Here is a 22,631-nt window from a genome sequence, read left to right on the forward strand (position 1 = left end):
GAGGAGATTGCCCAAGGTACTCTCTAGTCGCTACCTTTCAAGTCACCAGAGAGCCCGAAACTCCATCGCCGACTCTGTCACGGTTTGAACAGTCGTTTGGCGAGAAACAAAGAGATCGGCTTGTCGGGATAGGCCCTGTTTGTCTGCCACGACATGCCGCCCACTGCCAAGTTCCAACTTTCCTTGACTCTATGAACAATGCTGGGACTCTGGACGGGAAACCGACTAGGTCGTTTCCCCCAGATCTACTTCCAGGAATCACTCCCTTAATTTGCTGCATTAAGGTGCTCTTCCAAGGTCAGTGTGCCATTGGGAAACCTCATCGACATTGGTTCCTTCCAACCAGGCTAAACCGGCACTTGACCATGACCTGCAGGTAAACCCCCCTCCTTCCGGTGGCTCATTTGCACCGCCCACGCGTGCGGCAACGAACTGCTCGCTCACCGTCGTTGTCCCTACGAAGTACGGAGTTTCCAGAGATCCCGAGACCTCCCAAGCACTGGAGACTGGAGCTTGCTGGAGGCGCAGAGCCGCGCGAGTGCCCGCCTACCTGCGTCCTGTCGCGGCTTGTCATCGTGGCGGGGTCATCATTGGCCCGGAGGCACTCAATCGGAGATGGGGCCTGCATCACCACGCCCCCCGGGGATCACCGACGTCTCGGTAGCAATATTTGACGGGGACTTGCCAAGACGATTCACGTAAGATATTCAATGTCTGCTCTCTCTTCCGCCGTGAGCGTCAGACGAAGTCATCACGTGTACGACAGATTCATTATGAAAACATGCATTTGCATTAAAATCCACGATATTCATAGTATCTAGCCAACCAATCCAACACTCAAGGCCTCAAACCTGAAGATATATAATTGCAGATAAGCCTAAGAGTCTTGTTAGTCGACTGAGTGCTTCCAGAACTGAACGAACAAGAGTATAACAAGTGATGTCGTTTTCAGAATTTTCAGTGTGAATAAAAATCATTTAATAAGATATCAAATACAAATGGAGATTAATCCAAATCATCTTTAAGACGAGGGGGGAAGGTACGCATGACGACCGAAGAGAAAAGGTTCACATACCTGGAGTGATTCTTGAGGATCAGACGGCGTCTGCAGACGTCTTCAATATTGAACCTACGAGCAGCAGCCAAAATAAGACTTGTATGTTGGATTCGTTGAAACGTTTCTCTGCTCGCGCGTCTGATCCCCCGAAAGTTATCGGCTTTTGCTGGTTTTTGGTGATGGTCGAAAGGAAAGGCATATGCAAAAATTTCTGCGGCGGCTGCGATTTTATTTGTCAGGTGACGTGGGTCAGAGTTATGTAAGCGAGATTTTGGAAGTCTAGCACATGCTCCACTTTTCAGGCTCAGGTTCTGAGGTCTCAACGGAGGGCAATTGAAGTCGCATGATCTTCCTTCCAAGTTCAAGCTATATGTTGTTTAGCTTCGAATTGGTTGTATTCATGGACCAAAGATTCGATCAGCCGGGGCATAGAACACATGCTCTGTATGTACTTGTTTGGCTTGTTCGCCAACATACCTAGGATTGAGTAAGCCAGCGACCATCACCGGCACGAATGCGCAGAATCTTCTCGCTCGACGCAGGCGTCGTGAACGAACATGAGGGCACACGCCCGTGGCGGGCGTTGTCGTCGACATCATCAGTTTGCAAGCTTTCCATAGCCTCAAGAATATTGTAGCTGCGGCCACTTTTGGCCTCATTGTTGATGGATTCGAATGGTTACTGCAAGGCTTGTGCGTTTGGTGGATGTATTTCCACGGAAGTTTCAGGTGAGATTGTCTGGAGTATAGGTTAGCTATCATCTGCCGCGACGTGACATACTCGATCAATCGAAGGAAGTTGTCCAGGCGCAGTGTAATGTTCTGTCTGGTTCTGCCAATAAGGCTGTTCGTTTCATTTCTTCTTCAAGAAGGTCTTGCTTTGGAAGATAGCAGTGGGAAACCACTGCTTTGCCTCGTTTGGTACACCCTAGTATCAGACGGCGGCGATTGGCATAGTCTGGAGAAGCCGAATGAGACGTATCGCCCTGTCGAGAAGGTTAAGTAACCTAAATAACTGTCCGTAAAGCTTGAGAGCCCTGTCGAGATGACGTGCTCGGCTTGAGCCATTCGGGGTACACCATGCCCACGGGTATATCCTACTGGTGTTGAGCCTTCTGATCTTTCAATCTTGCCGCGGAATTATCAGATTCGGCACGGGATTTTAGACTCCTTTACTTGTGGGACACGCACAGCGTTTCCACTAAGACGGACCTAGAAGAGGCTACTTGATAATGTCAGTTGCGACTCCGGTGGCCCGGGAGCCGCTGCGGCTCTCCGTCAGTATCAACAACCCGTTCAGAACGCATTGTAGGACGACAGTCGATGAAAGAAAAGAGTTGCGACATCTACGAGCTCAATGTCCGTCATTCTTGATTGCGTGCTTTTACATGCCGATGGTGCAACATCTGCCTCCACTATCAACTCCAGCATGAAGAAATCGTTGACGTTGGTCGATCCGACCCGGCACCCGGTAGCCCCCTAACAGCATGCATGAAACGGACATTATCCGGGCCTTGTGCGCCGGTTCTCCATCGGGAGGGAGTCATGAAAGTGCAGAAATTTCTCCATGGCAAAATATCGCTGGGCCATCATCTCCTTATACCCTGGTAGCACAGACCAGTATCAATTAGTAAAGTACACTAGGAGTTGCAAGAAAGATTGCCTCATGCATAGTACCTTCTAGAGTTTCCCCTTCTGCTCTTTGCTCGAGATTTCCCATGCACCGCGAGTTACCATCCCCACACCCAATCGCATTGTTTCACATCCAACGGAAGCATTCTATCTAATCCCGGCTACATTCACTCCAAAGCAGCATTTCAACAAGCCTTACTCAAATAGAGTTCCATCAAAAATCAACCAACCGGCACAAACCATGAGTAACCCGCGCTCCCGGCCCCGCTTCTCGGACGATGAAGTCGGCAGAGCACAAGCCAATCCTCCGAACTCGGCATCAACGCCGCCTCCGTACTCCGACCCGAACACGGAAGCCGCCGCCGCCGTAGCCGCCTTTCGCGAAGACCAGCCCCTCCTCCGCGACCCAGCCGCCGCAGTCGAGGCCGGCGAGTCATGGAAGCCGCCACGAGGGTTTGTCTGGATCGAGCTCGCCATCATGGCTAACGTCTTCCTCTATGGTTTCGACGGGACCATCACGGCGGCGACGTACGCCGTCATTAGCTCCGAGTTCGACGCTGCTAACACGGCGAGCTGGTTGACGACTTCGTACCTCGTCACGAGCACCGCGTTCCAGCCGCTGTATGGGCGGTTTTCTGACATCTTCGGGCGGAGGGTGTGCTTCTTTGTTAGTAGTATCACTTTCGGGCTGGGATGTCTCGGCTGCGGGTTGGCGGGTGATGTGGTACTTCTCAACTGCATGCGCGCGCTGACTGGATTTGGAGGAGGCGGTCTGATGACGATGGGTGAGTTTATAATTTCGTTCCCCCGGGAGTTAGCAACGATGTAACTAGGAGACGACTGACGCGAGAGAATAGCTACGATTGTCAACTCGGACATGATTCCCTTCCGCAAGAGAGGCATGTACCAGGCCCTACAGAACGGCATGTTCGGCTTCGGCGCCGTGGCCGGAGCTTCGTTTGGCGGCTCCATCGCCGACCACATCGGCTGGCGCTGGTGCTTCCTGCTGCAGGTGCCCGTCTCCATCATGGCGCTTGCACTGGGTGCTCTAGTGATCAAGAACCCTGAGGGAGGATTCGATATCGACACCAACGACTGGAGGGCCATCTGGTCGAGAGTTGACGTTTCAGGGGCGCTCCTCCTGGTCGTGGCGATTTCTGTTCAGCTCGTTGGTCTAAGTTTGGGCGGCAATGAGCTGCCCTGGGGCAGTCCCATCGTCATTGGCACGCTCATGGGCAGCGTCCTCTTGTTGGCGTTGTTTTTTATTGTTGAGGCGCGGACAAAGGCTATTCCTGTTATCCCCTTGAGGATGCTACGGGGAAAGTTGCCCATTCTCACGCAGATTTCCAACGTTTGCGCGGGACTCGCGGCGTATGCGGTACGTAGATCGCACAAGCAAGCTATGAACTACTCAAACTTTGGCTCATGATTACTGATATGACGGGAATTTCAGTATCTTTTCATGCTTCCGCTCTTCTTCCAGGTAGTTTTGCTCGACTCAGCGACCAAGGCCGGCGCGAGATTGGCGATCCCATCGCTTGCTACACCCCTCGGAGGTCTGTTTGCGGGCATCGTCATGTCTCGCTGGGGCAAGCTCATCTGGCTCGTCCGCACTGGCGCGTTCCTGATGCTGTTTGGCAACTCTCTTGTCACGGCCCTCCAGTTCCAGGACTCGCAGTGGAAGTATCTGGTTTACATCTTCCCTGCGAATCTAGGACAGGGTATTATCTACCCCGCGATTCTTTTCACGACTCTGGCTTCATTTGACCATGCCGGTGAGTTTTCTTTCCTTGAAAGAATCAAGGAATCGTGGTGCCAATTGTAGACTCAACTAACACCACGTTTCACAACTACCATAGACCACGCCGTTTCAGCTTCGACAGTGTATCTCGTTCGCTCTCTGGGCACAGTCTGGGGCGTGGCGATAACTTCTGCCATCGTGCAGACGACGCTCAGTGTGCGGCTACCGGAAGCCCTCGGTGACATTCCCGACAAGTCAAGAGTAAGTTCCTCTTGTCTCTACTTGTCTGGTCTTAATGAAAGAAGGTCAATAAGGCTGACGACAACTCTTCTCTACTTAGCTCATTGACGAGATTCGACATTCCGTGACAGCCCTCAAGACTCTCCCGGTAGAAGTGCGCTTACCCGCCCGCCATGTCTACTACGAAGGCATTCAGTATGCCTTTGCCGCGTCCACCACCTTTGCCGGCATTGCTCTCATCGCCGCACTTTTCGCGAGCCCGCGCGGTCTGCGAAGTACTCACAAATAGACCATGTTTGGTCACTCCATCTCCGAGACTCTGTTGTATGGTTGTAGCCAATCCTCAGCAGCAAGCAGTCGTCCGGTTGTGTTAATACACGATGTTACATGTCCAGGGACACGATTCCTTTCGTAGTGTCCACTCCAAGAACGCAAAACATGTCATCGGGAACCTGAATGGTATATACGGAAGGATAGACAAAAGCAAATGGAGGAGATAGCAACAAGAGAGCTCGCGATAAGGTCACTAAATTTGTTGAACCTATAATCTGAGTTAGTCATGCTTTCGCAGCTCGTATGCTCGTATGCTCGTATGCAACTATCGTTCCATAACCTCGTGATCCAGACAGTCTATCCCTCTTCCATGAATATTCTGTAGATCATGCCGCAAACCTCGGACTCAACATGTAGGCATCAACTAGTTCCACGCTGGCTTACTACCTATGCAACGTCGATATGGTCTTCCTCTAGAGCAACCTACCATGACTTGGGAACGCTCAAGGGTATGGAAATACGAGATGGTTCGATTTCCGACATAGTAAGGGCCTCTTCAACTTCTCTATTCATTAATACCGATTGGTCTCGGCCGCCGCGAGCTCGGCCCCTCAATCCCAGCGTCTCCGCACTGGCCAAGCGACTAAGCCCTCGCTTCGATCCGTTTGCCTTGCACAGTCCCCGAAGAGAGCCTAATCGTGGCCAGGAACCCAAGATACAAGTGGCCTGTCGTCAGAGTCGCATTGGGGGCAATGTAATGGTTTAATCCTGATGTTTGAAGAAATGGGATTAGGCTCAAGAGGTTATCCGATGTCACCAATGGCATTCTCGCTTGGCAGGGCATGAGGTCCCCAGTTGAGTGTGGCGCTGACGAGCTAGTGCGGCCCGCGATCCTTCCTAAGTTTCCAGCTTCCCCATGGAGCCAAACGTAGGATCGCGGAACCGACAGGGCAACAGAGCCGCCGCTTTGCCAAGGATTCAGAATTCAGCCCGCGATCGTACATGCAACATTAAGCAATACGGCACAACTACAGAGTCGGTTCAATACTATTAACGTGTAAATAACTCAAAATATGTGAAAAACTATAAAAGACAGATGACCAGTACTCAGCAGCATGCAATTATTTCGCTCTCCATCTTCAGTTTCGAAGCAGTCTGACCTCTTTGACCAATTCAGTCCAAGTACCTTTCAACATGAGATTCACTGTCGCTGGTCTTGCCCTTTTGGCATCGGCTGTAATTATAACCTTAACTCAGGCATAGAATAAGTTGCGACTGAGCTTTTTGACTAATTGAATCCCGCAGGTCATTGCCGCTACGTCAGACAATGGCTTGGAGTACCGAACTGCTGAGGAGGTGAAGGATAAGCTGTTGCCCATCTCCGAGATGACGTTCACCGGCCCGGTCACTGTCGGCGGCCCGAATGTCACCCTTCACGGCGATGCTTCCTCCATCTACGAGCAGATCCTCGCCCTCAACCCTTCATTCAACGCGGAAGATTTCCAAGAGTCTGAGGGAGGCTTGGAAGCTAGACAGACCACCGTAAGCCTACTTGATGGACTCTTGAAGGCTATTAAACCTATTTTTGCACATAGACGACCGAAAGCTAACTCAAGATGAAGAACAACTGGAACTGCAACTCGGGAACGTACGTCGAAGCGTACTACTCTCAATGCGCCAACGCCATCAACCGCCTGATTAACCTGGGCACCAACTACTGCAGTGTCCCTGCCAGCACCTGCGCTCGTGTGGCCTGCTCCAACAGCTGCTCTATCTACCTTTGCAACAACGTAAGTGCCACTCCTCGTTGGGCTCCACAACATCAAAACTAGATGCTAACCCTCCAATAGCGATTTATTGAGACGAGCGTGTACTGCAGTGACATTGCTGTCGACATGGGCATCATTGTGAGCAAGTGTGGTACTGTTGCCGACGGCGACACCCGGGCGAGAGGCACTTTGAGCTTCCCGAGTCACTACACTTTTCTTACCCAGCAGACTTGCTGAAAGGATGACCCTTATAGCTGATTTATCAGAGTCAATGTTCAGATCCACTTCGATATTCTGATGGTAGCTCAATACAAATGATGACCCGTCGGCAATGCGTCTCGTGAGATATTAACGGGCCAAATTATGTCTCCAAATAAACAACTTCATTAAGAGCCTGATTCCTTCCGAGACGAACCTAGCATAAAACGATCAATAGTGGAAGTTAGTGAATACATTCAAAAGGTTTTGCCAATAATCTTCAAGCTGATGGTATGGCACAATTTGCAAGCGAGGACTCCAGAGGTCTGCATATGAGAGCAATACATGAAGTCTAAGTTTGGAGCCATTGTGACTTAGATTTTGTCATTATTGTTGTTCCAAACGTACCTCGAATACCCAATACTTCATATTTGCTCCGCGTAGAATGCAGACGCTGACATAATTATTCTTGATTCCGCCTTTCACGACGGGGCGTTCTACCCGACACTGAAGCCACGTTATCAATCTACTTGGGAAAATGATATGATGTAGATGCCTTCTATCAGTGGATGGACTGATAGGCTTCTAGTAATTTAATTCAATGGGCCATGGCTCTACGTTGAAGATTGAAGTTTTCTCAATGAGTCCTACCCAAACGCTCTTATTGATCTACAACGTCACTCATCGCCGAATTTCTCCTCGTTCTATGTTCGTACAAGCCCGTGCCATTGCTTAAGAGAGGCCTTTTTGTGTTGCACAACGTTTCGTGCCTCATGTTGTGCATTTGCCATACATCCATTAGTACGATGCTAATACTGTCTTTAACCGAGCCATACGATTCACGAAAGCAAGAGTTGCAACACAATTTCCGTCCTCTTTATTGTGGTCTGGCTGAGCTGTCTGACGATAGCCTGCAAGGATGCTTTCTGAACGCTATCTTACATCGGTGTACACTGCGCTTGAGAGCTTGAGAACACCTCATTAAGCATAAGGATCTCTATTTCTCTGATACTCCTTGTATCAGATAGAAACAAGCCACCGGACTGCAGGTTGCTGTTGTGCATAGGAAGCGAGGACTTAACTTGATTTTATGTCTATCTCATCCCAGCTTCTAGAGACTGGGTGTAAATTATTAATAGAGCCCTTGAGTCAAAGATCAAGGGCTAGTTATTCTATCATCAGTTTTTCAATCTTGCGATCTTTGCTTTCTTTCTTTTTCAATTGAATGAACTCAACCAATCGACACAGCCACTCCGGGAGACAAGCAGATCAGTGTTTATCGTGGACATCTCGAACCCATCAGTTCTACCAGTCCCTGCCAGAACACGACCACGCTCGTCCATCAACCGGCCCAGCCCACCTGCCTCAGAGAGTCCGGTATCTGTAGTTCGATTATCGCTTTGCCATGGCAAAACACTCCATAAGTGAGGCTGATTGGCTCTCCGTCGTTTACGAAGCTAACAATTTGCAAGAGCAATAGTGTACCTGCTACCACGGGCTATATCCAATCTTCGACGTGGGATCTAACGTCTGGAAGTCCTGTCTCCCCTTCCACGAGCGCTCTGGCGTCGGTGTCGTCAGAGCGATACAATGGAACTTTGACTCACCCAGCTACTAGAGAGCATTCGGCTACTAGTAACACATCGCCATCATTCACGCCAAATGCCGGAAGAATCACGAGCGTACCTGAACTATCTTCGGCGTTTTTGAATATCACATTCGTTGGGACCCAACGAATACAAGGATAACCACGTCAAACCCATATACCTCGTCAACATCATCATTACCGCCAAATACCAGATTTTTGGTTTCCGTCCCATCATCGTCTTTGTACTCAACAGAATCAGGAACTTCCCTAGCCACGCCTGTATCTACCACCGCTCCAGCCAAGACTGATTCCATGATTCCCACCTTATCCGTCGTATATGAGACTCCAACGTTGTTGAAACTTACAGAACTACCGACTGGCGCACTCCTGATTCCTGTCATTACTCTCAGCAGTATTACGCGTACCACGCCGTTCTTCACAACCACTACTTCTTCCGGCAGTGACTCTCCCACAGTTGTTCCATGTCAGTACGCCCCTTCACATTGCTATCTTTCTGATGCTGATTACGATGAGTCATCTTCCCCTATTCTGGGCCTCCTATCGCATGCTTTGGCTGTCTACCTGCCAACGCACCAAATCTTCCCAACATTCAAGTCAAGATTCCAAAATTCTGTATCCAAATCGTGTAGTTCAAAATCGGCAATTGCCATTCAGATAATAGGGACTATGATCGTGATGATGGGGGAGACGATGAAGACGACGGTAAGGACAACGATAATGTTGGTGTTCCTATCACAGGGATTGGTTCGAACCGTGGGTGACGAAGAGGTCAAAATCGATATACATTTAACTTCTGCGTAAGGTGTAAAAGGGAGGTTCCAACCGGAGGTTGGGCAGACCGTGGATCTCGTAAGTACGGTCTGTAAGTGGCCCCTGCGCGGGCCCCTTGCCTCGAGGTCGAATTGGACTTCCAATCCGACAGATAGAGGCAAAAGCAAATCTCGCAAATCGACTTCCAAACCCACTTCATCGCCTTCTTCAACTTCGTCGTGCACCGTCAATCTGACAGCAACCCACAAGGGTGTCTTTTATTCCGTCACTGTCACCCAAAGTAAGATATCAGAGCCTTCCCAAGCTATGGTCTTATTCCTGGTCGAAGGACCCGACTGCACCAGCTTCTTCTAAAACCATAGGCAAGCCGCCGCAAAGCACTCAAACTTCAAAATGATCGCCACCTCCGCCTCCACCTCCCTTCAAAACCCACAGAGGGAGTCGCTATCATGTTCGAGATCGCCTATCGCCCCGCAAAAAGGGTGGGTGATGGTGTAGAGAGATGGAGAAGACTCAACATTCAAAGTATGCAAGGCTGACCGTCCTGGAGAAGCGGCGCCAAGCTGTTCTTTGACAGAGAGGCCTTGGCTAGTTAGTATCAAAGCTTTGAAGTCGGCACATGGCCGTAAGAATTGCAAGTATTCTGGGAACGACAATGGAGGTAGATTTTCGTGTGACGGGATGGTTGAGTTTGTTTGTGTCAAAGACCCTACTCATGGTTCAATTGCTAGATGTGGGCAGGCGATGAACCAGAGAAGCTTCTATGCCCGGGCGGTATGTTGTTTCCCTAGATAGGAGGTGATTCAATTGTGGTAGTCTGCATACTCGGTATGAGGTACTGCTATCGGCAGCTGATGAAATTGAGTTTTAGAAGGTCTCCAAACTAGACCATGTAGTTGAGTCGCCGAATCCCTATCATTCTGATCATTCCAGATTGTGAGGATACGCGGTCTTGAACACTACAGGCAGTTGTGACAGTCAACCGCCTTAGTAATGATACTCAATCTCCCATGTTTGGACTATCCTGGAGTACCAGTTGCAAAGACGAACCCTTAATCCAAGGGTTCAGGTAGCATGGCGAGATCATGTTACTCCCCCCACCGCAACTACATCGTTCATCGCTGACGACACCAACACGCCAGTACTTTCTCAACAGAATGTGCAGCAATTTATCAACATAGGTGTCCATGCTATGTTCGAGCCATCTATACAGCAGCTGCTAAATCAGGCCTACTGACTTCTTTGTCTGTTTTCCTTGATTTCTTTCCTGTTCTTGTCTGAATGAAGCTTGAGTCGTTGCATGTGTCCTATTACAGCCTCTTATTTCCTATTGAAGATGTGCTTGATTTCTTTTATTCGTTTCTCAATTTTGAATAGTGTATGCAACATATATATAAGATGATTACTTTGAGATCGATTGATCAGTACAGCAGGCTGCAGGTTTGCATATTTGAGTTATAGGGGACAAACCGATTGGAACCGAGTTAGATAGCTCATATCCACAATGAACCACACGTTTCCTCACCCAAAACGGCTGATGAAACCTTGCAACAAACGCGTAAGACTGTCTGCATCCTCAAGCATAACCCAGTGTCCTGTCTCGAGCACCTCAAAGTCATACCCGGCCTTTGCCCACGGCCTCGTCACCTGATCCTGGAATGAGGCTACCGTCATTTCGTCTCGTCCACAGCCAACTAGCAACACCGGTACTTCAAGTTCCTTGGCCATGTCCTTCTCATCTTCAAATGACAAGTTGTCTCGTAGCGCCTTGTACCAGTTTGTCGGGCCTTTCCACCCCCCTTCCTTGAATGTGGCGACCTTTTCCCGGAAGTAGCTGCTTTCTTGAGCGTCGGCGTCGCCAAAAGAATGTGCTGGTGCAATCCTCGCAGAAGAAACCCAGTCTCTAGCCTTGCCTGGGGGTCCAAGATTAGCAGCCATTACTTCGGGTGAAGCATGCATGAGAGACACTACGGATTCGACATTCCGATCCATGAGTGCCACACCCTCGTCATCCGTGAAAAGATCCCAGTACCGGAATCTCTCTTCACCCGTCATCTCCTTCGTCATACGGTTGATCATATCGACGTCAAACTTCTCTCCCGGCACAGAGTAGCCGACGTCTAGGAAAACCAACCCCCTAAACTGGGACGGGTAAAGGTGGTACAGTCTGCTCAGAAACCATGAACCCAGATCGTGGCCTACGCCTACCACCGCGTCGATTTCCTCAGCATTCAAAATGGCTTTGATATGCGCGCTCATTGCGCGCCACATGTATTCTCGTGGATCTTTTGGCTTGGAGGTTCCACCGTAGCCAAGAAGATCAGGTGCGAGGACGCCATGGCCCTGGGAAGCGAAATGCTCTAGCTGCTGGCGGAAGTCGATGGCAGTTGACGGAAATCCGTGCAAGAAGAGAAGAGTTGGGAGTGCAATATTTGTAGCCTTGGCAAAGTAGTATGAATACGTTAGGGAGGATGAGATTTGAAGACATTTAGCGGATACTGCCGTCATCGTCTAGGTTGACACAGTGGTTTTGGCGATACAAATGCGGAGTCTTCTGCGAGTGATTTTTTGGATTATTTTTGACCTTGGTCTCGAGGCAATAACTGTTGTTTGTATTTTTGAAGGTAGATAATTGCTACAAAGGTGACAAAGGAATCGGGGGAAAGGGGGCCTTATTAGTAAATGTAGTTGAGCTCGAAAGTCGACGAAATGTGTCCGAGGACGTGCTTCGACTAACACGCTCTAAAATGTCGATCTCCCGCTCTCGTGAGCAATCCCGCCGGCTAGATTCCTCGCATGTCTCAGAGCCACATTAGGAAATGTCATCACTCAACGAACGCTCCGATTGGCCCAGTATTTAATATCGATAGCAACTTATATTAGTAAGTACGATCTCTTCTCGAAGGTAACGTGCGCCTTTCAGATTTTCATTCTAGTTTGTGCAACCAAAGGCTTGGCCCGAATCATCAACGGATTCTTGATCCACAGCGCGAAAGCCTTTTGGTTCTTCCAATCCCGGCTTTCCTCACATAGTTCGAGGTCGTACGAGAAGAGGAGGGTAGCCAGGATCAGTCTCATCTCGTGCATTGCCATGTTCTGGCCCAGGCAGTTTCGCGGTCCGAAGCCGAACGGCTGGTGAGCTTCCAGAGCGTCCCCTGCATAGGTGGGGTCCGTTTTGAGCCACCTTTCCGGGGTAAAAGTTTCGGCGTTCTTGAAGTTGGACTCAGATTTGTATGTTGACCAGTGGTGAACTGACACGCGCGTGTCGGCGGGAACCCATTTGCCAAGAATCTGTTGTCCACCAGGGAGCACCACTCTGGGACTACCGATGGGCACTGGAGGGTAGACGCGCAGCGCTTCCTTCAGACAGGCGTTCATGTACTTCAGCTCCTGAAGGCGCTCGAACGTTAGTTCGTCCAGCTTTGTGAAGTTGCCTCGGATCTCTTCGAGGAGCGTCTTCATTTTCTCCGGGTGGATGAGCAGATTGTAGAGGCAACCGCTGAGGAGTGTAGCTAGTGCATTCATTTAGCTTCATATCACAGTTTCAAGTGATCAGATATGCTTACCTGTCGTCTCCGAGCCGGCAAGCATGAAAATCTCAGAGTTTGAATGCATCTCCTCAAGGGAAAGACCTTTGCCTTCCTTGGCCGCTAAAACCAAGTTCCAGACATCAGGCTGGTCAGAGCCATCCTGTAGTCGTTGGTTGACGCGGTCTTCGGAGTGCTTGCAGTGAGTGATGCGCTGCTCCACGACGGACTTCGGCTCGAAGCGGTTGAATATGGCGGTCAGGATGGGGTAGTAGTTGATGATGGAGACAATGGGCAACATCTTGAGTGACTCGAAGATTGACCTGACCCAGGGGCTGTATTCGTTCTTTGCCAGCAAACCGAGGGGCTGACCGAAACAGAGTTCGGCCATGACGTCGAATGTCGCAAAGTTGAGCAATTGGGTCATTTCCACGGGCTTTCCTCCCTCCTTGCCAACCTCGCTTATCTTATACATGAGAAGATCCACGTACTTCCGGAATAGAGGCTCCTGTTGCCTCAACGCACGTTCCGAGAACGCAGGTGAGAAGAGGCGGCGAACACGAGAGTGGTCTTCCGTGTTCGCCGTGAGCATACTTGGGACACCTGCAGGTATTAGTCTTTAGAGCCAGTTTATGTGCTTTCAGTCAAATATCTGCAGCGAAGCTTCTGGAGTATTATCGCATACCATTGACAGGTTGGACTGAAAACTCTTGGGCTTTCTCTGTCACCTTGGGCCCGTGAATATCATTCCAAGCCTCTCCGGCCGTGTAACTCAAGTCCGTGGGACCAAAACGAACGACAGGGCCAAAATTTTCGTGCAAGCTTTTCATCCATTCTATGTCGTCGCCTTTCAATGCGACACGCCAGTAGGGAATGCGAGTAATGGCGCAGATCTTGGGGCCCGGCACATCGGCCAGCGGATGGAGAGTGACGTTGTAGATGGCGCTGCCGATAAAGTAGAGGGCTAACAGCGCCACAAAGGCAAGAATCGTGCCCAGCATGATGGCCAAGTACGCTCGATGACTCGGGTCTAAAGGAGTTGTCTGTGCAAACAGGAAGTGAAGAGTGTGATCACGAGAGGGGGAAGCTTCCAAAAGTTAGTAGTGGGAATTCGCACATCTCCGGAGAATGGATGAAATATCTCAAGCTTCTGAGTGGCCAGTTGATAAGACCCCTGGATGGCTTCCAACCCCAGTGCATCATTCTTCAGCAGGAAGCTCCGCATGGAGTGATTTGTTGGTGCAACGGCTAACCTAGATCAATTGGCGGCTTTTTCAGACCGGGGTTTTTATCCGTGATGTGGCCAAGCCCGACGCATTGGTAAACAATCAGGTGTCAAACAAATTGGCTGGCCTGGCCGGGTATGGACATCCTGGATCTTCTGCCAATGGCAATCTTGGGTATTGCGTTAACGGCTGCACAGATGGATACCTTCAACGGATTAAGTATTGGTAGACCGTTCCCGTGGGAAGCGTGTGGGCCATTATCATGTTGGTGTATCACGGTATTTACCCACAGCATTATGGTATCATCAGAGTTGTGCATAATACTCCCAGAGGAACGAACTTCATACCAGGGTTACAATGTGATAATGAAGGTCCAAAAGAAGATCAGCCCAGATGAACTGGGCATAGCACCAGCCTCTACAGTAGGGTTTCGCCATTATCCCAGAGCACAAAACCACCATCCAGATTTTGGCCGAAGTCGCATTGAGGTCGAGTCAGTGACTAGTACGTGGTGCTAGGTGGTATTTCCTAGACAGGGTCCTGAACGTTTTACGAAAACTGCAGCCTATGGTACGGCTAGATTCATTTATTTCAACGTGCCGTGCTGTTGATCATCGTCCTTTGACTGGCTGGATATCATCAGTCTGTGGAGTTCGCTACCGCACCCCTGCCTCCGGATCCCCTCCCCCGGGTCCTATCAAAACGCCAACGAACCCCCGGTTCTAGGCCCGGGACGAAAAGAGATTGCTCTAACCCGCGGCACAAGCGTCCGCAGCGGCCACCACGTCAAAACCGGTAACGAGACGGTTGATCGCGGGCAGGGGCGATCTCGTACTGCACCACGAAAACTGGTTGGGTTGCATCAATCCTCCTAACGACTGAACTCAGCTACTGCAGCTAGAGCTGTTGGCGAAAACCTACATACCTTGACTGAGAGGAGGTATCAATGAGCCGAGGACACAGACGTCTCGCGTGCGCGATGCCCTGCCATGTCTTTTCCATGGCGGAAACTTGAAAGAAGTTTCGTCGCCATGGGTGCCGCGAGGCCCTCGACGGAAACTGACAGCTCGCCCCACGAAGCAGGGCTGTTCTTGACCAAAGTGTGGCTTTTGCTGACTCGCCGAAACCCAAGGGCCAGGTAGACGTATTGAAAATGGACAACCTGCCTTGGTCTTTACATATTGAAGCCTTAACGAGCTCTTATTGACGTCCCGTTTGTGGGGTTGACTATGAAAATCTGCCTCTTCTGGGACGTTCAAGGAGCCAGATCCTCCACCTAGCCATAGGAAAAAAGACATGGGAATGAGACCAGACGTTGACCAGGGGGCACGTTACGTCGGAGCTCCCCCACAGCACCCAGCTGTCAGTCAAATCCAGGAACCGCGGTCTGTAGTAAAATGCCTCCCTTCCCATGTGGCAGGCAGCATGTTCCCGGTATCCCACTTCGCTTTTGAATACCTCCGATGTCTCCAGTCTAGAGTCTAGATCGAAGTTCGTCTCGAGACTCGCTTCCCTCCCCTCTTTAGTATCTCGGGTCCGCGACAAAGAAGCGAAATAGCACGACCGCTTTGCGAAGCGAAGTCCATAGGTTCGACCGACCTACGCCCAAGATGGCGGCCTCTATGACGGGGGAGCAGATCCAGGCCTTTGCCTACCAGCTTGAGCCCCTTGCCCCCAAGGGCCTGGCGCCTGCCGTAGAGTTCGTCGCCATTATCTTGGGCATCATCAGCGTCATCGTCGTTTCGCTTCGAATCTATGTTCGCGCTGGTTTATCAGGGGCTTCATCACGGCTCTGGGGCGTAGAAGATTATTTGGCAGTGATAGGAACTGTGAGTCTCTCCAGCTTTAACACTCCCCTTGCCCTCTTCCACTATTGATGTAAACTTATACTACTATGTATAACACACTCAAAAAACTCGCTAACCAGCAGCGTGATAGCTTCCTTTCATACCAACAGTGGTTTTCGCCGTCCTCGCGTCACGCTATGGCGTTGGGTTCCACGATGCCGACCTCCCATCGCAACTATATTTGATTCGTGCCTCCGAGTACCAGACCTACTGGGAAGTGCTATATTTCATCTCGTCAACTATCATCAAGTGCGCTATTGGGTTCACATGTATACGCCTGGATAGACGGAAGCGAGTGGTCATCTGCATGATACTCAATATGTCCGTGATGGTGGTTGTAGCCATCTTGGCTTTGATCTTTGTCTTTGCAAACTGCACCCCGCTTGCAGCAACATGGAATCCTGCATTGTAAGTCTTTCTAGGCGATGGCATCGGTATTATGATTGGGCAACAACCTTTTGCTCGAAATCGGGTTGCCCCTTTTCTTTCGTCTACTAACCTCGTTTGATAGGGGATCGTGCCAAAAGAAGATCAGCTTGCAGACTGTCAGCTATATCGTCTCTGCGATTCAGATGTTGACGGACTGGACGTGTGCTATTGTTCCATTCTTCATCGTGGCAGGACTTCAGATGTCTCGCCGTAAGAAGGTGTCTGTCATAGCCATTCTCGGCCTCGGAATCTTTGCTAGTATTGCTACTTGCATCCGCATGCCCTACCTCAAGTACTACGACACTACCAAATATCCTACTGAGATTGCCTGTGAGTCATCGTCTCTCAATACCTCTGCCCTTCTTGGAACATTAGCTTACACGTCACGTCTATCCTACAGATCACCTTGGAGTCATCAGCATTACTTCCAACCTTGAGTGTAGTTTGGGGATCATTGGGTCGTCTCTACCCCCTCTCCGAAAACTGTTCAAGTTCTACTACGGCTCATCTCACGATGGGAACTACAAGATCACCGGCGAGGTAAGCCACAATGTGACTCTGGTATATGCTGTAAATTATGACTGACCGGAATCCTTTTTCAGAGCGGAGACGCCCTCGGCAGTGCTGGCCCAGGTATCAAGCTTGGCTCACTCAGCGGCAACGACAGAACGTATCATGCATCAGCCAAACGGGGTACCTCACGTTCGGGTGCCAGGGAACATGAGACCGACGACGACGACTCGTCGAGTCGAAAAGGGATCATACGAAAGACTGATATCCATGTCAGCACATCCACATTCCATGTATAGTGTAATGAAGCGTCAATTGCTCACACACACCGACATGTGCGTGGAAGTTGATTCGCATGTATTTTTATAGAAGAAAAAGTAGCATTCAAGCCTTTGAGCGTTTTCACATGTCGTCAAGTCTCTACATTTGCCAATCTGTAGAAACACGTTCTACTGGGTAAATTACTTACTGTCTGGAGTCAAATTCCAGTCTCGTTGGAGGGTGTATGTTTCGATAAAGAAGTACCGGCACAGGCTGAAATACAGGACCTTGTGTCTTTGAGCTTTCATGGTAACATATAAGGGGACAGCTCGTCCTTCTCCCATCTCCTCTTCTCCATCCCCTAATTCTTGCCTTCGGAGCCTGACGTTTTCAGCAATCTACCTACGAGGAACTAATAGGCCCGTGATACCCACGCTTCCTCGAGCAGCGGTCAGCACACGGCGGTGCCTCTCAGCGTAAGCAGGTTCAGAAGATGGTTAAGCAACGGGAATCTCGAGCCCTGGAGGAGGTCGGGAGGCACATGTAGCCTCTCCGGGCAGAACAACGAACGGTGGCCCAGATGGCAGGAGATAGTACCATCGTTCAATATATGTAACGAGACAGGGGTAAGACTGGCATATGATACCGCCATGGAGACATAGTTAACATCTGGCAAGGCGATGCAGGTTCACTGTAGTGATGGAAAAATAACAGCAGGATTGCTGCTGATTTCAAGGCAGAACCATTGAGGAAACTCGGTGTCCGACATTAAGTGTCAGACTGCTTGGCACCTTCCAGTGTAGATTTATGTCCTCTTCCTCCTATGCGGTCGTCATACCGCTACAAAGGTGCCAACCACAAGCCTAGACTGCGAATCATCTTCGAGATGAGCAGAGGGAAATGGCAAGGAACGAGACGAGTGAATATTGAAATTGGTAGGCAAAACAGTCACTGCCGCCCCTAATCAATCATCATAGAGCAGCGCGGACAGGCCCTCAGCGAGGTGACGCGACTGATCCCGTCACGGGGCGTATGCCGAGAACAACTTGATAAGCCGCCGTGGAGAACAACTCTCGTCATAATCATAATGCAGAATGTCGGTACTCACTTGGGAACGCATCAGCTAGCAGCTTTGTTATGCTCAAATGCGACCCATGTGCTCGCAAGCTGTTCGAATCGTTCATACGTGCAAGTTGAGAGATTTATGCTGAGAGGGGTCACTTACTAGCGTTATGAGACCGAGGACTCGTTAAGACCCCACACCGCAGCAATGATACCAAAGTTTCCCTCAGAATGAGAGACCATCCTTTAAGATACTCATCATTCTTGGAGTGACGAGGATGTAAGTATCACCTTACAGCAATCACTTCACAAGCGCGAGTGTTGTTGTTCTGTGATTCTGCTTCTCCGTCACTGTAGACAACAGGACCCTTCATTGCCTTATGTAATCAGTGCCATAACCCCAGAGGCGCAGGGGTAGGTACAACCAAGCTCCGATCTACCGACCGACAAGAGCAGAAGCGACCATCGATTTCGTCACTACTTCCGTCCCGGGCGCACGCGAACGAACGAAGCGAGAGAGGCCCAGATCCCGAATTTACGCTCACTTTCCCTACACTCCTTCCACGACATCATATCCTACCACCTCTCCCGAATAAAGCCCCCCCAGCTCCCCCATCACTAGGGTTTCCTCTTGCCTTGAATTGAATCTCGTAGTCGATTCGTCACGGAGAGACAAGCACATCGAAAACGCCCGGGCTTGAGCCCGGCATGCTCCTCCCCCGGCTGCTTCAACCCGCAGCGGCCCGTTCCCTCCGCCGCGCCGGCGCATTCTCGACGAGGACGATAACGAAGACATCAGCGAATCATCCCGCCCTGCCAGGGCAGATATGCTACCGAGCTCGGTTCCCGCGTCGGACGTTCACGACATCGCGTGCGCTTCGAGATGACGTCGCTTCTACGAACCACTACGAGACCTTGAAGGTTGCTCACGATGCCTCTCCATCTGACATTAAGAAGTGCGTGCCATGTCCCTACCTACCTACCTACCCGCCCCCCAATTGGCTGTGGAAGCTATAGTTCTACAGTCGCCTTCACATAGGCACATGTCTAAGCTACAGAAACACTCCCCCGCCTCAGCCTATACCCAATGCTTGCTATGTCCATCTGCTCTCACCAATCCCATTCCAACCCGAGATCGACAAACAGCTAACTCAACCTCCCCTCCCAGATCCTTCTATGCCCTCTCCAAAACCCACCACCCAGACCACAACCGCGACGACCCAAACGCATCCCGCAAATTCCACGCAATAGCAGAAGCCTACTCCGTCCTTGGCACCCCCGCCAAACGCGCATCCTACGACCGCTCCCTCCCCTCCTCCTCCCACAACAGCCACCACGCCGCAGGCCACAGACGCGGCTCCTACCACAGCAGCTCGGGTCCCGCGGGCGGCCGCCCCGCATCGGGCCTCTCCCGCCGACGCACAACCTTCCGCGGCCCGCCCCCGAGCTTCTACAGGTCCGGCGGCTGGGGCGCGCAGTCCGCGAAGAGGAGGGAGGCCCACGAGAATACCACCGGCACCGGCGCAGAGAAGGAGCAGCCTGGCATGGGTCCCGGGTCGGATCCGTACGGACACACGAGGTCTGCCGCGCCGCGGCACTTTGATTCGCATACGCATACTAGGACGCAGCAGAATCAGGATTCACGGCGGTCGCATAGGATCATGGGCACGCAGGTCCCGGTCGGACCGCAAGAGACGTCTGTGGGAGCGTTTTTGGTGGTCAGCGGGATCTTGTTCTTTTCCTTTTTCATACCCTTTGTTGCAACCGGCGGGTTGCGCCGGAAGAAAAAAGATGCTAAATGATAGAGTTCAGGCAATAGAGCTTGGGCAGCAATCAGTAGACATCTACCAGGATAGACATAAATCGCACGATAAAAGCCTTCTTCAGATCACCACGAAACAATCGAATGCGAAGAAACCAAGGAATTCCGGTCGACCAAACTCAATTACTCCCCGAACTAATCTACACCAGACAGGAGCCTCCAAATGAAACCAGAAGAGCATTGGGTCCGCTACACGGCCGGAGAAAGGGGCTGAAAGAATTTTCCTCGTCAAGAATACATGTGTTGAACAAAGACTTAGCCCTCGAAGGTGAAGCTGGCACCGAGCTTGTGGGTAGCCTGGTCGAGCTTCTGGGTATCAAAGGAGGCACCAAGACCAAGGGTAACACCCTCGCGGAGGAGGACGTTGTAGCCGAGAGCAGCGACACCGTTGTTGTTGACCTTGAACTGTACGCGGAGATTGATGAGCAACGGTTCTAGAAGAGATATTGGGGGAGAGAGAAAGTTACGCACCTTGGCGAAGGAGACGGGGTCAATGCGGTACTTGCTGGCGACCTCGAGGCCAACGTTGTTGCCGGCCTTGGAGTTCCAGGTAGCCTTGGCACCGGCCTCAACCTGGGAGTTGACCTTGTGGTAGTAGGAGGCAGCGAAGACGCTGAGGTTGTCGCTGGCAGTGATGGCAGCAGAGTAGGTGGGGGCCTGGAAGCCCACAGCGGCGGCGTAGCCGGTGACGGAGGCCTTGTTGACGTCGTAGCCGGCAGAGGCACCAGCGAGGAATCCCTCGTGGCCGACAACGGCATCGATGTTGGCGGTGGGACCCTTGAGGAGATCGAAGAAAGCGCGGCTGTGGAAGTTGCTCTGCTTGAAGGTGAGGTTGAACTTAGCGCCCTTCTTGGCGGCGGCCTTCTCGCCGGCGGACGGCAGGAAGGAGAAGACACCCTCAGCCTTCAGGCCCTTGGCGAGGCTGTCGGCAAGCTCGACCTTGGTGTCAAGGGCGGCAGCGGTGTTCCATGTCTGGGTGAGGGTCAGGCCTGCGCGATTGTAGAACATTAGCAAATGTGCAAATCCCGGCGATATGTTGGCTGCGAATGAGACAGGACTGCCGTAAGGCCGTCCATATATTCGACCCAAGCTGAGATTCAAGCGCTTTAAACGATGGGTGGTGGTTGCTGTACCGGTAGCCTTGTCGGAGTATTTGCCCTCAATCTGAATTGGAGGAAGACGATGTTAGTCGAAGGCCATGTTTGTTTATTTATGGGACGCCTAATGCATCATCAGGCGGTGAATGTTAGGGCGCGACTTACAGCTCCAGCGGTGCTCTTCTCGTGGGAGGTCTTGCCGGTGACCTTGAAGGCAACATTGTTGGGGGTGTTGCTCTTGAGCTCGAAGGTGGTGGCAGAGAGGTGGTAGAAGTCCTTGTTGAGGAGCTATTGAAGGCCAATGTCAGCTGAGTGGTTTCTCCGTCGAGGATGACCTCGGCCGGGGGAAGAAGCCTAGAGCTCGATTTTCCCCCGTCCGCGATTACCCGGGAAAAAAAAAACATAGAGGGAGAGAGGGGAGGGAAAGCGCATACGTCGTTGGCCGACTTGGCGATGTCTCCGAAGTTAGGAACAGACATGATTGCTAATTTTTGACGGGGAGAAGGACTTTGGGGAGAAAATTGAGTAGACAATGGGAAAGCGGTTGACGAGATGCGACGGGCAAAAAGAGGCGGGCTGCAGGTGTCCTTTCAGGAGATGGTCTGCTGGGGCGGAAGCTGTTCGAGAAAATGTTTTGGTTGCATCAATTGGTTGACGGGGATTCCCGGCGCAATTCGGTCCGGAGGAGCTTTGCTGTGACGGGGCCGCACTAGGACGCTTTTGGCTGCACGTGGGGGATCTGTTATTGGTTTGTTGGGATTGTTGTCGGCTGGAGAGCTCAGATGGGACTCTGGAGGACAGGGGATCGCAATAAGGTAGAGTAATAAAGCACTGAGAGAGTGGATGTCGATTGCCAGCAGTGCGGGCTACGCAAGGCTCAGGTACTCAATGCGATTTTTCGTCTTTGCCCTTTGGTTGTTGTACTCTGTTGTGTGTGATTGAGTGAGCGTGATGGTGAAATGAAAAGAAAGTGGAAGAACGAGTCTGGGACGGAATGTAGGTAGCAAGAACGGCAGGCGTGAGATTCTTACCGTCAGCGTGAGAGAACACGCAGGCATAGGGTTGTTCTCCGTGGTTCCTGCTTCTTCCGGTTGCTTTTGTCTCTGTTTGCACCGTCGCTCATTTTTCTTCCCGTACACCTGTCTTCGTGGTGTAACCCAAATGACTCCATGGTGTCACCTCGCCTTCTCACTACCGATTCTTTTGTCCATCACTTTCACTCTTCACATATGTGACTAACTGAGCCACGGTGGATGCCAATTTGACCAGTGCCCGGCACTGGCCACTAAGTTGACATTCCCGGGCAATCACACTCAATCATTGTTGCACACAAAGTGGACTCTTGTATGGAAGAAGTCAATCGAAGTTGGGGAAGGCTTTGGGAGTCTGGGATGTTGCTTTCTCTCGTAAGCTCCGGGAACCAACCCCTGGCGGACCAAGACCTACCTTAGATACCTACCTACGGAGGGGATTACAGAGGAAAGGGAAATGGTCGGAAACCCTTGCGCCATCACCAGAGTCTTCATCGCAACCACAAACCAAGCGAACATTCATGAAGGCG

General features: G+C 51.1%; 8 protein-coding genes across 8 annotated transcripts; 4 read left to right on the plus strand and 4 right to left on the minus strand.

The window, feature by feature from the left end:
* Nucleotides 1-558: 558 nt before the first annotated feature.
* On the minus strand, nt 559-2,053 carry BDP55DRAFT_137682 (uncharacterized protein). The gene is made up of 3 exons (XM_060565541.1): nt 1,535-2,053; nt 1,076-1,423; nt 559-877 (listed from the first exon to the last, which is right to left on the minus strand). The coding sequence occupies exons 1-3, from the start codon at nt 1,816-1,818 to the stop codon at nt 838-840; spliced, it is 672 nt and encodes a 223-aa protein (XP_060436362.1). The 5' UTR covers nt 1,819-2,053; the 3' UTR covers nt 559-837.
* An 876-nt stretch (nt 2,054-2,929) lies between these two features.
* BDP55DRAFT_626166 (major facilitator superfamily transporter) lies at nt 2,930-4,958 on the plus strand (the record flags this gene model as incomplete). Its single annotated transcript, XM_060571599.1, has 5 exons — nt 2,930-3,473; nt 3,546-4,066; nt 4,142-4,463; nt 4,548-4,690; nt 4,770-4,958. The coding sequence occupies 5 exons, from the start codon at nt 2,930-2,932 to the stop codon at nt 4,956-4,958; spliced, it is 1,719 nt and encodes a 572-aa protein (XP_060436363.1).
* Nucleotides 4,959-6,136: 1,178 nt separating this feature from the next.
* Nucleotides 6,137-6,948, plus strand: BDP55DRAFT_723117 (uncharacterized protein; the record flags this gene model as incomplete). The annotated part of the gene is made up of 4 exons (XM_060578703.1): nt 6,137-6,178; nt 6,248-6,484; nt 6,565-6,732; nt 6,793-6,948. The coding sequence occupies 4 exons, from the start codon at nt 6,137-6,139 to the stop codon at nt 6,946-6,948; spliced, it is 603 nt and encodes a 200-aa protein (XP_060436364.1).
* Nucleotides 6,949-10,665: 3,717 nt separating this feature from the next.
* Nucleotides 10,666-11,918, minus strand: BDP55DRAFT_643619 (Alpha/Beta hydrolase protein). The gene has a single exon (XM_060573518.1). It carries the CDS (start codon nt 11,795-11,797, stop codon nt 10,811-10,813), a length of 987 nt encoding a protein of 328 aa, XP_060436365.1. The 5' UTR covers nt 11,798-11,918; the 3' UTR covers nt 10,666-10,810.
* Nucleotides 11,919-12,177: 259 nt separating this feature from the next.
* On the minus strand, nt 12,178-13,955 carry BDP55DRAFT_599221 (cytochrome P450). The gene is made up of 3 exons (XM_060571030.1): nt 13,502-13,955; nt 12,856-13,419; nt 12,178-12,801 (listed from the first exon to the last, which is right to left on the minus strand). Exons 1-3 carry the CDS (start codon nt 13,815-13,817, stop codon nt 12,209-12,211), a joined length of 1,473 nt encoding a protein of 490 aa, XP_060436366.1. The 5' UTR covers nt 13,818-13,955; the 3' UTR covers nt 12,178-12,208.
* A 1,252-nt stretch (nt 13,956-15,207) lies between these two features.
* Nucleotides 15,208-17,239, plus strand: BDP55DRAFT_643623 (uncharacterized protein). The gene is made up of 5 exons (XM_060573519.1): nt 15,208-15,871; nt 15,981-16,297; nt 16,401-16,648; nt 16,719-16,858; nt 16,921-17,239. Exons 1-5 carry the CDS (start codon nt 15,653-15,655, stop codon nt 17,125-17,127), a joined length of 1,131 nt encoding a protein of 376 aa, XP_060436367.1. The 5' UTR covers nt 15,208-15,652; the 3' UTR covers nt 17,128-17,239.
* A 1,351-nt stretch (nt 17,240-18,590) lies between these two features.
* On the plus strand, nt 18,591-20,091 carry BDP55DRAFT_137886 (uncharacterized protein). Its single transcript, XM_060565543.1, has 2 exons — nt 18,591-19,107; nt 19,320-20,091. Exons 1-2 carry the CDS (start codon nt 18,860-18,862, stop codon nt 19,951-19,953), a joined length of 882 nt encoding a protein of 293 aa, XP_060436368.1. The 5' UTR covers nt 18,591-18,859; the 3' UTR covers nt 19,954-20,091.
* Nucleotides 20,092-20,228: 137 nt separating this feature from the next.
* BDP55DRAFT_539744 (mitochondrial outer membrane protein porin) lies at nt 20,229-21,549 on the minus strand (the record flags this gene model as incomplete). The annotated part of the gene is made up of 5 exons (XM_060568058.1): nt 20,229-20,378; nt 20,445-20,962; nt 21,107-21,137; nt 21,236-21,358; nt 21,505-21,549. The coding sequence occupies 5 exons, from the start codon at nt 21,547-21,549 to the stop codon at nt 20,229-20,231; spliced, it is 867 nt and encodes a 288-aa protein (XP_060436369.1).
* Nucleotides 21,550-22,631: the final 1,082 nt, after the last annotated feature.

Source organism: Colletotrichum godetiae (assembly GCF_030913485.1).
Source record: "Colletotrichum godetiae strain CBS 193.32 chromosome Unknown BDP55scaffold_2, whole genome shotgun sequence".
In the NCBI taxonomy this organism is placed as follows: Eukaryota; Fungi; Ascomycota; class Sordariomycetes; order Glomerellales; family Glomerellaceae; genus Colletotrichum; species Colletotrichum godetiae.